The following is a 14,369-nucleotide window of genomic DNA, read 5'->3' as shown; positions in this document are numbered from 1 at the left end:
GTATCTAGAGAGAGAGAGAGAGAGTGAGAGTGAGACTGGAAAAGAGAAAGGATATAGTCACCTCTTCAGTTGCAGTTACTCAGTGCTTGGGATCCACATTCAACTGTGGACCTATTTCAGAGAACCAGACAACACCCAAATAACATGCATTATTTCTGATGTCCAAATGATCCATATGTATGCCATAAGAGTTCTTATTGAACTTAGATGAAACATTAATATGCATTAAATGACATAAAACTTCATATCGCATTTCCAAAATCTCACATTTGCTCTGTTATGGCTGGATATAGGCTACATAGACCTAAACACACACACACACACACACACACACACACACACACACACACACACACACACACACACACACACACACACACACACACACACACACACACACACACACACACACACACACACACACACACTGCTTCTGTAATGCTTTATTATATACCCATGACCGGCTGATACACTAAATCACATGGCTCCAACAGCCATGTTGGATTGATCAGTTACCCACACAGACTGAGGTTTGGGCTGGGAAACTGGAGCCCGGCGGCCTCGCTCTGTGCCGAGAGTTACAAGAACTGGCCTGAAAGGCTATTATTACTATGGCCTGTATCTTGTTGTTGTCATAACCACAGAGTAAATCTTCCAGTGAACTAACTCAGCAAAACTTAAAGGGTGTGTTCATAAGGCTGAAACATTAGAGTGTTGGAAAGAGACATCATTTATAGTGACAGACATGTTAGATAATGAATATTATCTGTTCTACATTATGTATTTCTATCTGAATGTTTTTGTAGTGTTCCAACGTCAGAACTAGAATGATTTCTATAGCGATTCTATTTCTATGGTTCCAACCTTCTGAAGAAATCCCAGGTTCCTCCTCTTTGATTGAGTCTTTCAAACTAAAGCAGGGTGGAGAATAGATTGAGTTTATTTCTTTGATTGAGTCTTTCAAACTAAAGCAGGATGGAGAATAGATTGAGTTTATTTCTTTGATTGAGTCTTTCAAACTAAAGCAGGATGGAGAATAGATTGAGTTTATTTGACCTTTTACCTAGAAATCCCTTTCTGGAATCACAAAGCTGAAAACCAAACGTGTTCCTTGGCTGTAAGATGACTGTCTCCTTGGTGGGGAGGATCTGCTTCTAGGTGTGCTCGGTTTTCATGTGTTAGGATGCAACATCCTATTGTTATTAAGCCAATATTTATAAATGGTTTAAACAGAGTTGTGCCTGAGCAAGATGGGTAAACCATTACCTAAGTATCTTATAGTCAATATTGACAGATGAACCCTGGTCAAAATCATGACATTGTTTTATGAGATTCAAGAGCGATTTCACACTGAGAAGGGCCATCACGAGCACCTAATAGAATATATCCATCACGAGCACCCAACTTGGATATAAGTTGCAATTGAAACTTGTTTAAATGTTCTTTCTCTCATAGCCATATGCCAAGTTTCTATACTAAGCTCACTTAGCAGTAGTAGCTGCATCAAGAATATTAGCCAACAATTCACAGATTCTCTGGCATACAAGAATATGGGTCAACTCTTCCATGGCAGTAAATCACATCTAAAACTCTTCCAGACTCTCCGTATCATCTCTCTCCCATACAGTTTCCTTTCCAGACGTCCTCCTTTAGGACATTAGAAATACATGTATGACACTGTGGCAAGACAAGTAAAACGCAGATTTTTTTTAGTGACCCCTAACATAACATACATACAGTGCCTTCAGAAAGTATTCATACCCCTTGACTAATTAAAAATAAAAATGTGTTACGGCCTGAATTCAAAAATGGATTACATTTAAAAAAAAATCTGAGCCACCTATACACAATACCCCATAATGACAGAGTGAAAACATATATTTTTTCAAATTTTCAAATTGATTGAAAATGAGATACAGATATATATAAATTACATAAGTATTCAAAAGGTGCTTCTTAAATACTTTGTAGAAGCATCTTTGGCATCGATTACAACAGTGAGTCTGAGTTTTCCACACCTGGATAGTGCAACATTTGCCCATTATTCTTTTTAAAAAATGTCAAGCTCTGTCAAATTGGTTGGTGATCATTGCTAGGTTGTCATAACAAAAGGGCTTGAATACTTATTGACTCAAGACATTTCAGTGTGTGTTTGTGCACGTGTGAGAGTGTGTGTGTTTGAGTGTGTGTGTAGCAGGCAGCCACAATTCTCCGATTGTACTAAACAAGGCCTGCAGCAGTAAACATTCCTGACTTCCTCATCAGCCATCTCCAAGTGCAGCAGAACGGTGTCAAGGGAATCACACACGAACGGACACACACTCCTCACTGGGTCAATGTAAGAACGCCCTATGACCTCGGTTCCATTAAAGATGTTCATTCTCATATGAAAACATTCAATCTGAAGAAATGATGATTAATATATAACTCACTGCCTGTAAAGTGAGTTTATTTATTCATACTTTAAGCACAAGTTGGTATCGTAAACTACTTATGAACAACTCATAACAGCTTTATAAAGGGGACATTAATGTAAAGTGTTACCAGCGTGTCGGTTATAGTAGAAGACCGCAGGAATACAGCAACAGATTCAAATCAGACATTTGCTTACATTTTACCAGCTGAAAAATAATGTATTTCTTTCAACTGACCATTTCTGACCAAAATGTGATCTTTCTTTCAACCTATAACTGACCAAATAACATTCACAGTTGGTTAGGGGAATGGTTCCGAACCGACAACATTGGACACAGCTACTCGTATATACAGAAATGATTTCTATTCTAACAGATTTAAAAGGCCATAAAAGCAATGTAACAATTGAAACATCTATTATGCTAAAACTTGTCTTACCAATGATCGCTTGCATTTGGAGTAAGTGATTCTCAAGTAACAGCTCGTATGCTTTGACAAAGACATTTAGATGATACAAAACACATATATAACAATACAAATCAAGTGTTTGGTTTCACTGGGACTTTCAGTCCTAAATGCATCTGGACTCCAGAGTTCTGTGGAGATTTGCCAAACAAGGTTCAGTCGGTCTATCGTTTCCCCATCAAGGTTCCAACAAACAAACACAGTTTTTCTGTTTGTTGATCGTCTTCACCTTGGATCTGAATGGTTAAAAAGTCACCCTTTAGGCATAGATCTAGGATCCTATTTTACCCTCCAAATCCTATCATCAACCATTAGGGGGAGAAACAAACAACTGACCCTAGATCAGTGATTAGGGGCAACTATCAGTGTCTAGGTCTCTCAACAAGCATGTTTGTTTGGTGGTACATATACTTTTATCAGTCTCCCGGATTCCACACCACAGTTGCCATGGTTACTGCCCGATGACGTCGTCGGGCTCGGTGTTGAACAGCAAGGGGCCTGTTCATGAGTGACATTGCAACGTTACAGAACGTTCAGATGATGATTATTTTTTAAAATCTTGAATACACTGGTGGGCATTTGTGTCATGATTACTGCATAATGACATCAGGCTGGATGTTGAAGAGTAGGTCGTCGTTGCCCCTCCTGACCTCCAACAGCAGAGTCGTCTCCTCTGTGAGCGCCCCCTGTAGGTCAGCAGTGGTCAGCAGCGGACGGCCGTTCAGCTTCACGATGATGTCGCCGTCTCTGATTCCACCTCTGTGTGGAGAAAAGGGATTTCAAAATATATATATTTTCACATGGTCTGTGGGTATTGCAAAGCATTTACACCTTATTCATCCAAGCTACTCAATACTATTGTAAAGTGACTATTCTACTGGATGCCATAAGGTGAATGCACCAATTTGTAAGTCGCTCTGGATAAGAGCGTCTGCTAAATGACTTAAATGTAAATGTAAATTTAGTTTTTAAATACAAATAATAATGTTCATTTATCGCCGCTTATTCATGAACGTTATTATGAAATGTAACAAAATCTTTTAAGCCAATCAATGGTCATGGTATAGCAGTATAGACCACCTACTTCTGTGCAGGAGAGTGAGGAACCACTTCATGAACGTAGATCCCACTAGTGACCTCTGGGAAGTCTGGGTTCTGCTGCTTCAGCTCCTCAACCAGGCTACACAGGACAGACAGTAAAGTTACTTTTGGAAATAGTACCTTTTTCTGTATTTATTGTAGGCCATAGAGATGTAATATATAATATGTAATATATAGTTTAACACACGTTTTAGTATTATAATTAAGTTTTCTGTATTTATTGTAGGCTATAGAGATGTAATATATAATATGTAATATATAGTTTAACACAAGTTTTAGTATTATAATGACGTTTTCTGTATTTATTGTAGGCTATAGAGATATAATATGTAATATATAGTTTAACACACGTTTTACCAAGACTTACGCTGAGGTGATGGTGAGCATCCTTATTCCAATAAACCGCTTCTTCAGTGATCTCACTTCTGTAAAAAAAAAGTTATTTACTCATCTGTTCTATTCTACTTCCTTTTTCTGTTAAGATGTGATCATGCTGTCATGGTTCCTGTCCTAGAGACATTAACGACACTCAGGTGCGTCCAATTTATTAATTATGATGTCACGGTTAAAAGAGGTGTGTTTTCTGTTGTCCTTTGCAGAAAACGGAATTGTTTCCTGAGTGAGGTTGTTTCCTGAGTGAGTATTTGAGACTTAGTGTTTGTTGTTTTATTCAAGTGTACTGTGATCCTGAAGCTACCGGTTCTCAGTGAAGTATTATGTTGATCCTTAACCACTGATTCCTCGTCTGGTCTCTTCTCTGCACCTGCGTCCAACCTCACCACGTGACACATGCTTCTGCCTGTGTGTCTTTACTGTATGGTGACGGGCCTTGCTCTGCTTGTCCAATGATTTGTTAGGGGAGGGGAGGGGTGGGCCTACCTTTGCTCTGCTTGTCCAATGATTTGTTAGGGGAGAGGTGGGCCTACCTTTGCTCGACTTGTCCAATGATTTGTTAAGGAAGGGGAGGGGTGGGCCTACCTTTGCTCTGCTTGTCCATTGATTCGTTGAGGAAGCGTGTGATCCTATCAGAGGGGATGGCGAAGGAAATCCCAGCAGCCACCTTGAGAGTGTTGATGCCGATCACCTCACCATCCTGGTGGCAGTCAGACAGATAATGTAACATTGTGTTATGAATAGAAACTGTATTGCTACGGTTACCGATCACCTCACCATCCTGGTGGCAGTCAGACAGATAATGTAACATTGTGTTATGAATAGAAACTGTATTGCTACGGTTACCGATCACCTCACCATCCTGGTGGCAGTCAGACAGATAATGTAACATTGTGTTATGAATAGAAACTGTATTGCTACGGTTACCGATCACCTCACCATCCTGGTGGCAGTCAGACAGATAATGTAACATTGTGTTATGAATAGAAATAACGGTTGATCACCTCACCATGGCAGTCAGACAGATAATGTAACATTGTGTTATGAATAGAAACTGTATTGCTACGGTTACCGATCACCTCACCATCCTGGTGGCAGTCAGACAGATAATGTAACATTGTGTTATGAATAGAAACTGTATTGCTACGGTTACCGATCACCTCACCATCCTGGTGGGATCCTATACAGGGGTCTTTAAGATGTCAGCACTGGGCTGGATTCATTTAATTACATAGAATATTAGAATGGGAATCCTGGCAACATGACTCACAAGATCAGTGAACGTTTTATTACTAGCGTATATTTCTATGGCAACGGCTTCTTCTCAAGATTATCACATTGAAGGTTATGACTAATGTTATGGGTGCGGATGTAACTCTTACCAAGTTAACGAGAGGTCCACCTGAATTTCCATACTGAGAAAAGATGGAAACAATGATTATTAAAACAACTAATGGGATGGGTCTCTGTGTGTATGATCATGGAAGTCCTCTAAATGTCATAGACAGCTAGACAGCCGATGAATTGGTTATAAGTGGAGTGTGCTGTAATTACCCTTTAAATAAAGTTTAGATAAACTTTAATAGAATGTCTCACGTTAATGATGGCGTCCGTCTGTACATAGCCCATGTCAGAGTCCCTGATGCCCAGCTCTTTGCCGTCCCTCTGGGCCGTGCTCACGATCCCCGTGGTAACCGTGTTCTGGAGCGCAAAGGGGCTGCCGATCGCAACCACAAACTCACCGGGTCGAAGGTCGGCCGAGTGGCCTAGCAACAGCACAGAGAGCTTTTTCTAAAGGGAGAAAAGAGAGAGGAAGTGGGCGATGATGGGAGGGGGTGGGGGGGCAGAAAGGGTGGGGAGAGAGAGGGGGGGGAGAGAGAGAGGGTGGTGGGGAGAGGAGAGAGAGAGGGTGGGTGAGAGGGGAGAGGGTGGGTGAGAGAGGATGGGAGAGGGTGGGTGAGAAAGGGTGGGGGAGAGAGGGTGAGAAAGGGTGGGGGAGAGAGGGTGAGAAAGGGTGGGGGAGAGAGGGTGAGAAAGGGTGGGGGGAGAGAGAGGGAGAGAGAGGGTGGGGGAGAGAGAGGGTGATAGGGAAGAGAGTGGGTGGTGGGGAAGAGAGAGGGTGGTGGGGAGGGTGGGAGAGAGAGGGTGGTGGGGAGGGTGGGAGAGAGAGGGTGGGGGAGGGTGGGTGGGAAAGGGTGGGAGAGGGAGGGTGGGGAGAGAGGGTGGGAAAGGGTGGGAGAATGAGGGTGGGGGAGAGGGTGGGGGGAGTGGTGGGGATAGAGAGGGTGGTGGGGAATAGAGAGAGGGTGGTGGGGAATAGAGAGAGGGTGGTGGGGAAGAGAGAGGGTGGTGGGGAAGAGAGAGGGTGGTGGGGGAAGAGAGAGGGTGGTGGTGGTGGGGAAGAGAGAGGGTGGTGGGGATGAGAGAGAGAGGGTGGTGGGGGTGAGAGAGAGGGTGGGGGGGGTGAGAGAGAGAGGGTGGGGGGTGAGAGAGAGAGGGTGGGGGTGGAGAGAGAGAGAGGGGGGGGGGTGAGAGAGAGGGTAGGGGGAAAGGGTGGGAGAGAGAGGGTGGGGGAGAGAGAGTAGGGGGAGAGAGAGGGTAGGGGGGGGGTGGTGGGGAATAGAGAGAGGGTGGTGGGGAGAGAGAGAGAGGGTGGGAAAGGGGGGAGAGAGAGGGTGGGGGAGAGAGGGTGTGGGGGGATAGGGAGGTAGAGAGAGAGGGTGGGGGAGGAGGGTGGGGGAAAGAGGGTCGGGGAGAGAGAGGGTCGGGGATAGGGAGGTAGAGAGAGGGTGGGAGAGGGAGGGGGAGAGAGGGTGGGGAGAGGGAGAGGGTAGGGGGAGTGGTGGGGGGGAGAGAGGGTGGTGGGGAGAGAGAGGAGGGTGGGAGAGAGGGTGGGGGAGAGGGTCGGGAGAGGGAGGTAGGTAGAGGGGGTGGGAGAGGGAGGGGGAGAGAAAGGGTGGGGGAGAGGGAGGTAGAGAGAGGGAGGGAGGGGAGAGAAAGGGGGAAGATGGAAAAGGAAAGGAGAGAGAGAGAGAGGAGTTAAGTAAAAACATATGCTCACAGACGGATGGTGTAGGATAGCGAAGGAGAGAGGGACTTGTAGGAAATCTTTAAAAGGAAACTTCATTTTTTAACTTCATATTCATCATGTCCATGTTGTGTTAGACTGAATTTAAAATGGATTAAATTGAGATTGTGTCATCCGCCTACACACCACACCCCATGATGTCAAAGTGGAATTATATTGTTAGACATTTGTACAAATTAATTAAACATGAAAAGCTGAAAAGTCTTTAAGTCAATAAGTATTCAACCCCTTTATTATGGCAAGCCGAAATAAGTTCAGGAGTAAGAATTTGCTTAACAAATCACACAAGTTTCATGGACTTACACAATTGTTGAATGACTACCTCATCTCTGTACCTCACACATCTCTGTAAGGCCCCTCAGTCGAGCAGTGAATTTTCAAACACAGATTCAACCACAAAGACCAGGGATGTTCTACAATGTCTCACAAAGAATGGCACCTATTGGTAGATGGTAAAAAAATAATCAGACATTGAATATCCCTTTGAGCCTGGTGAAGTTATTAATTACACTTTGGATGGTGTATCAATACAACCGATCTCTTGCCGGAGAGGAAGGAAACCGCTCAGGGATTTCACTATGAGGCCAATGGTGACTGGAGAAAACTGAGGATGAATCAACAACATTGTAGTTACTCCACAATTCTAACCTAACTGAGTGAAAAGCAGGAAGCCTGAACAGAATAAAAAATATTCAACAACATTAAAGTGCTGCAAAACATGTGGCACAGAAATGAACGGTTTTCTCCTGAATATAAAGCCTTATGTTTGGGGCAAATCCAATGCAACATTACTGAGCACCACTCTGCATATGTTCAAGCATAGCGGTGGCTTCGTCATGCAGCCACCACTATCATTTAGATTAAGCAACTCCAGTGTATATTTGGCCTTGTGTTTTAGGTTATTGACCTGCTGAAAGGTGAATTCATCTCCCGGTGTCTGGTGGAAAGCAGACTGAACCAGGTTTTCCTCTAGGATATTGCCTGTGCTTAGCTCCATTCTGTTTATTTTTTTATCCTGAAAAATATGAACCTGAATATGTAACCACCATAGTATTTGGACCGTTCCATTGTAAAATGTCCAAAAGTCTTTAGGATACAGTGTTAGTCTTCCTCTCACCACAAATATTGAAGTCTTACCACAGACATATTGTTCACAAAGAATTATCAGGTAGAACAGACAACCAGCAGTAGTCCGGACCTCCATGAGGAAAGATTAAAATATTTTTATATAAATCAACCAGTCAACAATACAGTGGTATATCTCATATATAATCCACTTGTCTCACCAGTGAGTTGACTTTTATGGTGGCGATGTCGGACTTCTTGTCGATGTCCTTGATGGTCGCCTCGTAGATGTCACCACTGTGCATCTGAACCTTGAGCTGCTGATGACCTGACATAGGCGTGGTGCTGGACACGACGTGGGCATTGGTCACTATCAGGCCAGTCTCTGACATCACAAAGCCTGACCCGCTGGACAGAGGGACGTTCCGGCCGAACAGAGGGTGTCTGGGGGTCAAGAGGTCAAAAGAGGTACACATAGAGCTAGAAATATAAAATGTCCAATGACAAGACGAGAGTTTGTGTCATGTGAAGTGCTATTGCCTATGATGAGAGATGACATACGATCTACACTGTTGTGATGAAGTTACTACTAAGTTACTACGTTATATGTGTTCATTTTGGTTCAACCATCATGTGCCCTTTCTTCAACATGAGTAAGACACATACTGACACAACACCCAGTTGGGAATCCAATTTGAATATAGAAACAATGTAAATGTCAGAGAGACAGACAGCAAGGTTTTTACAAATCTCCTCTGTTGAAAACAAAATGTTATTCTAAAAAGAAATGTGAAATAATGTCTAGATGCTTTTGATAGTGGAGATCAAGTTTATAAATTACTTGGCTGGGCTGATAAGACAGTGGATTGCGCAGTCAAATGGAACACAGTAAATAGGCATTTTAACGTCAGATTTAGCCGGTGGTAATTGGTGGAATAGACACCAGGGATGAGCTTTAAACCAATCAGCATGCAGGATTAGACATACCCGTTGTATAATGCAGTACAAACACACGTGTCTGCCTACACAAACACACTCAGCGTACCTGAGGAAGAGTTCGATGTGGACCACAGCCGGAGCGATCTTCTCCACCACGTCAGCTATGAAGTTAAACTTATACCTGGGACTGGTGGGGTGTGAAGTACCTATACTAGCGGGAAGAATTACTCATGTTAACAATAGAATCCAGTCACTCCTCCACACCATCACCACTCAAATGTCATTTTCTAGCTGTTATCTGTTAGCTGCAGCCTAATGTGCAGAAATCAGTAGGCTTCAAAGTGGTAACAGTAAGGGCCCAGAGTGGTCCCTAGTTAGGTCATGTGATCAGGACAACAACATCAACAGTATCGGAACAGCAGCACCACATATCGGAGGTCAACAAGTGCAGGTTCCTCTGTGAAGCCCTACACTACTTTATTCTTCCCTCCACCTCCTTCCTAAATGAAACCTCAGCACTTTGGTCTAAAAGCAGCTGGGAGGTTGTGCCGGGCTGCAGTCTTTCAGGGCCATGAAAGAGCCTTGGTGGCGTGTGTGGCGTGCAGCCGTTAACAAACGTTAATTACAGCGAGTTATTTCCGCTACATGGCAGCCGCATCACCGGCTATCGTTTTGTTCTCCTCAGCTGACTGCGGTTTCCAGTGTGTGTGTCGGTGTGTGTGTGTCGGTCTGTGTGACCGCCTTGGCTTGTGCATGTATACAAAAATCAGGCTACAGAGCTGAGTTTAGAGTACAAATAGTCAACAAACATACACTCTGTCCTGAAACTAGCCTGTGGCGTACCAGTGACCTCAATATCAACTCCCAGATTTTCCAGTTACTCTTTTTCATCACATGCAGTTATACTAGAGACAGGAGTTTTTCCTGACTGGGGGATCGTCATCATGAAAAATACTATCACTAACCAGGGTCCAGAGTTCCTAGTCAGATCACATGGTCAGGGAAAAACATCTGACTCTAGATTTTAGAACTATTCTCATTCTAACCATTTGCAAATCCAATTTTTGGCTATGGTCATCCTCGTAATCATTGACAAACCGTTGGCTAAGGGAGTCTAGAATTAAACATCCAAGCGAAGTGGAATTTCAGAAGAACATATTTCAGCACTAGGCTACAAATTGGTCCTCTACGGTTGGCTAACCAAGCATTAGAAAAACCAAACCAGTGGATGGCACAATCTTGGCAGTAACTGTGGAAAAACCAACTCTGCTATTAGTTTAGCCTGGTTCCCCAGATTTGTTTTACTGTCTTGCCAACTCATATGGTTATTGGCAAGACGGCACAAACAAATCTGGAAACCAGGCTGCTATTATCCTGTGTGGTGGCCAATAATGATACTGTACCTCATGCTTTTCTGTGGGATAGAAGAATATATTGTAATTCCAGTGTTTATGTGCACACATGCATGTGTACATACTGTAGATGCAATGCTAAGGTAAGGGTTTGAGAGAAGTCTGGAAAATGTGGGTTTGGAATGAAGAACAGTTTGAAGATACTAATCATGTACTTAGACTGAAGGCCAGCCCATCCTAATGATAATGGGGAGATCATTTTAGCTTTAGGCCGATGTGGTAGCTGGTCCATCTGAAATAACTCAAGGATGACTTGAGGGCAAACACGTAAATTGAATGGGTTCACATGCTGATATAATATTAGACTGAGTGGGATATGCTGTAGACTGAGAAATGAGAGGCAATGGAGATGTGAGAAGAGAAACTAAAATGTAAAGGGTGATAATCTTCTATTCCTAACTCAACGGGGAATGATCAGTTTAGTTAGGGAAGCTTTGAGTAATTGGCCAATTTGTCAGGAGATTAAGATAAAACGCCACCATCCATAATAATCTGCCTGTGTGAGGTCTCTACAAAGCCTCAATTCTAATTGGCTCATGGATGATTTGGACCAATGAACAGATTAGAATACAAATCTCATCATCAGTCATCCGTATCCCTCTTATTAAACTCCATATAGTTATGGGTTCAAATACTATTTGAAATCTTTCCAATATCTTAAACATTTGCCCTGCTCTCCCTGGAGTGCCTGATTGCCAAGGTTAGCAGCTTTGGGACTATTCTATTGGTTCTATTGCACCAGGCAAGCTCAATCAAGCCCAGATTACATAGTTGAAATTATTTCAAATAGTAGTTGAACCCATGTATGGAGATTAGAACAATTCAATGGCAGTCAGTCACATGCTTTTAATCCCCTGACACAGAATAATTACCTCTGATCAAAGTCAATACAAATCGGATATGCCATAACTTTCTGTGTCTGCATGGGACTTCCTGCTTCGTGTAAAGTCTCTGAAGGGACACAAGCCAACTGTTTCCCTCATTAGTGAGAAAGTACTGTATTATTCGGGTCAGGTCAACCTGAGACGTTATACACTTAGTTGTTTTGAAAAGGGAATTGATGGACAAATTCAATACGGTTGGATTAATTCTGTGTAAAAGACTGGCATGATATCTCTTCCATATTACAATGGAGCCCCCTCAGTTTGCATGGGCTCTGTTGTCTATATTACACAGTACAACTTTGTTGATGTCGCCTGCAGTAAAGCGTGTTACCCACCATCCATCCAAAAAGGAACTCTTTAGGCCGGAGATGGTATGAAGTCATGTTTTGATTCTAGAATGTCCCCCAGGAACTATTTGTAATGTGCTACATTATTTTTTATAAAAAATAAATACATTCGTAATGGAATGGGAACCAAGGTAACTGCCACCCCTGGGCAGGAAAATGCCTATAAATGGACACAGGAAATGCAAATAAAAGCTAGACAGGAAAATAAACATTGAACTCTGACAAGTGAAGTCATTCATTCAGTGGATGGTGATTAGTTTTAATCATGTGAGACTAATCTATAGGAAGTCTGTCTGGGTGTAATGATGGAGATTCCCCAAGGCACAGATCAGCTTTCTCTCCCCCAATCCTAACATAAAACCATTAGGAGGGAAAACCACAAAACTGGCCTCAGATCAGTGTCTATGCGAAACATTTGTCCTTTTGCAATGAGGGACATAAAGTACTTGTAGGGGTTGACTTTAGGGGTTAACTTTAACGATCCAGTCACCCAGACAGTCTGCTGGCTACCCTTTCTGACAAAGGAGGGGCTGAAGGGTTGTTCATGCTCTTCCACTAGCCTACTTACAGTAAGCTGCTCCTATATAGCGCGCTACTTTTGAGCAGAGCCCGATGGGCCCTAACCAAATCTCAGCCTTGAGTATGTAAAAAAAGAAGTGCACTATATGGAAGAGGATGTCATTTTGGATGAACCCTGTAACTGCACTATGCAAACATCACCCATATCAATTCATCATCCACATTGCATAAAGTGCATCAAAGTAAGTGTGTGTGCAAATCAAATCTGATTTGTCACATGCGCGGGAATACAAAAGTTGTAGACTTTTCCGTGAAATGCTTACTTACAAGCCCTTAACCAACAATGCAGTTCAAGAAATAGAGTTAAGATAATATTTACTAAATAAAATAAAAAATAACACAAAATAACAATACCGAGGCTATATACAGGGGGTACCGGTACCGAGTCAATGTGCGCGGGTGCATACTGGTACCGAGTCAATGTGCGCGGGTGCATACCGGTACCGAGTCAATGTGCGCGGGTGCATACCGGTACCGAGTCAATGTGCGCGGGTGCATACCGGTACCGAGTCAATGTGCGCGGGTGCAGGTTAGTCGAAGTAATTTGTACATGTAGTTAGGGGTAAAGTGACCATGCATACATAATAAACAGCGAGTTTCTGCTAATATTGAATTGTATGTTGCAACTGTTTGTTGTTGTTGATTTAGTTTATTTTTAGACACAAATGACTTACCTTTGTTTTGGTTGATTTTGCATGGTCCCTTCTGGACCGAGTTGATGGCTGGCAGACCCTGTTGCAGTGCCTTCCTACTCTGCGCCTTAAGCTGACACACGTTCCCATATGTATTGCCATCACTGCCGCACACTTTATGCACTAATTTACACTGGCAGAACCCCTTGGCGAGACGCTTGCCCGCCGGGTGCTTGCAGTCGAGTCCATCACCGCAGGGAAGGTCGTCTTTGCGCCCGCATGGTTCGCCTTCGCCCTGGGCGCATACCAGGCAGCAGTTGCATCGGTCTGGAACGTACCCCATCGGGCAGCTGGGGCTGGGGCAAGTGCTCACGTCGCAGCGCTCCGTGCACTTCTGTTTGGGCTCAGCACGGACGAAGTCCTCCACGCAGAAGAGAACGGTGGCAAACAGAAGGACCTGCATTGTTGGCGATTTGGTCAAAGTTAAACCTATAAAATAAAAATAATGTAAAGTATTTACATGAAGGTCATGTTCGTCACAAAACGGTTACTGGTAATTTGGGAAGATTGAACGACGCGCAACGTCTTTTTGCATCACTTTCACGGGACTGTTGAGACAAATTTACGCTTGCAGGATAGACATTGGTGTCTCCTTACGACTGAAAAGTTCTTCCCTCATATGCATATCCTGATTCAGATTAAACGGGTAACTTTATCCCAAAGGAGTGGAAATTCATCACAAAGATCGATGCAGTGTTTCCAACTAGCTGTACGTTATTTGTAATGATCCCGGTGACGCCGAGTCTACATTGAAATGGGTGTCAGTGCAGCAGTGCAGTGGCTTTTCTTTTCTCAGGTTTTTTGGAAGATCTCATATCATTCGTTCGCATCTGGTCTGGCTCTGCCCCTCCAAAGCGCATAGCTGAGCAAGAGGCCTTTGATATTAAAAACGCGCCCCCAGGAGGCGGAGAGAAAACTGACTTCATTGACACACACACCTCATAACCATTGAGTTTTCATCACATCGAGCATGTACGTTGTCATCATAC

The 14,369-nt window shown here is 43.4% G+C and overlaps 1 protein-coding gene across 2 annotated transcripts; it reads right to left on the bottom strand.

The window, feature by feature from the left end:
* Positions 1-2,413: 2,413 nt before the first annotated feature.
* Positions 2,414-14,210, bottom strand: LOC118368972 (serine protease HTRA3-like). 2 transcript variants are annotated; one of them, XM_035753485.2, is made up of 9 exons: positions 13,363-14,210; positions 9,573-9,672; positions 8,749-8,971; positions 5,971-6,165; positions 5,757-5,789; positions 4,960-5,074; positions 4,349-4,406; positions 3,965-4,060; positions 2,414-3,639 (listed from the first exon to the last, which is right to left on the bottom strand). In XM_035753485.2, the coding sequence occupies exons 1-9, from the start codon at positions 13,781-13,783 to the stop codon at positions 3,471-3,473; spliced, it is 1,410 nt and encodes a 469-aa protein (XP_035609378.1). In that variant the 5' UTR covers positions 13,784-14,210; the 3' UTR covers positions 2,414-3,470. The 2 variants fall into 2 exon arrangements, with proteins under 2 accessions (XP_035609378.1, XP_035609379.1); XM_035753486.2 differs by having other exon boundaries at positions 9,573-9,677; positions 13,363-13,532.
* Between the last annotated feature and the right edge of the window lie 159 nt (positions 14,211-14,369).

The sequence above is a fragment of the Oncorhynchus keta genome, chromosome 35, assembly GCF_023373465.1.
Source record: "Oncorhynchus keta strain PuntledgeMale-10-30-2019 chromosome 35, Oket_V2, whole genome shotgun sequence".
Lineage (NCBI taxonomy): Eukaryota > Metazoa > Chordata > Actinopteri > Salmoniformes > Salmonidae > Oncorhynchus > Oncorhynchus keta.
This window is presented reverse-complemented; position numbering and strand designations above follow the sequence as displayed.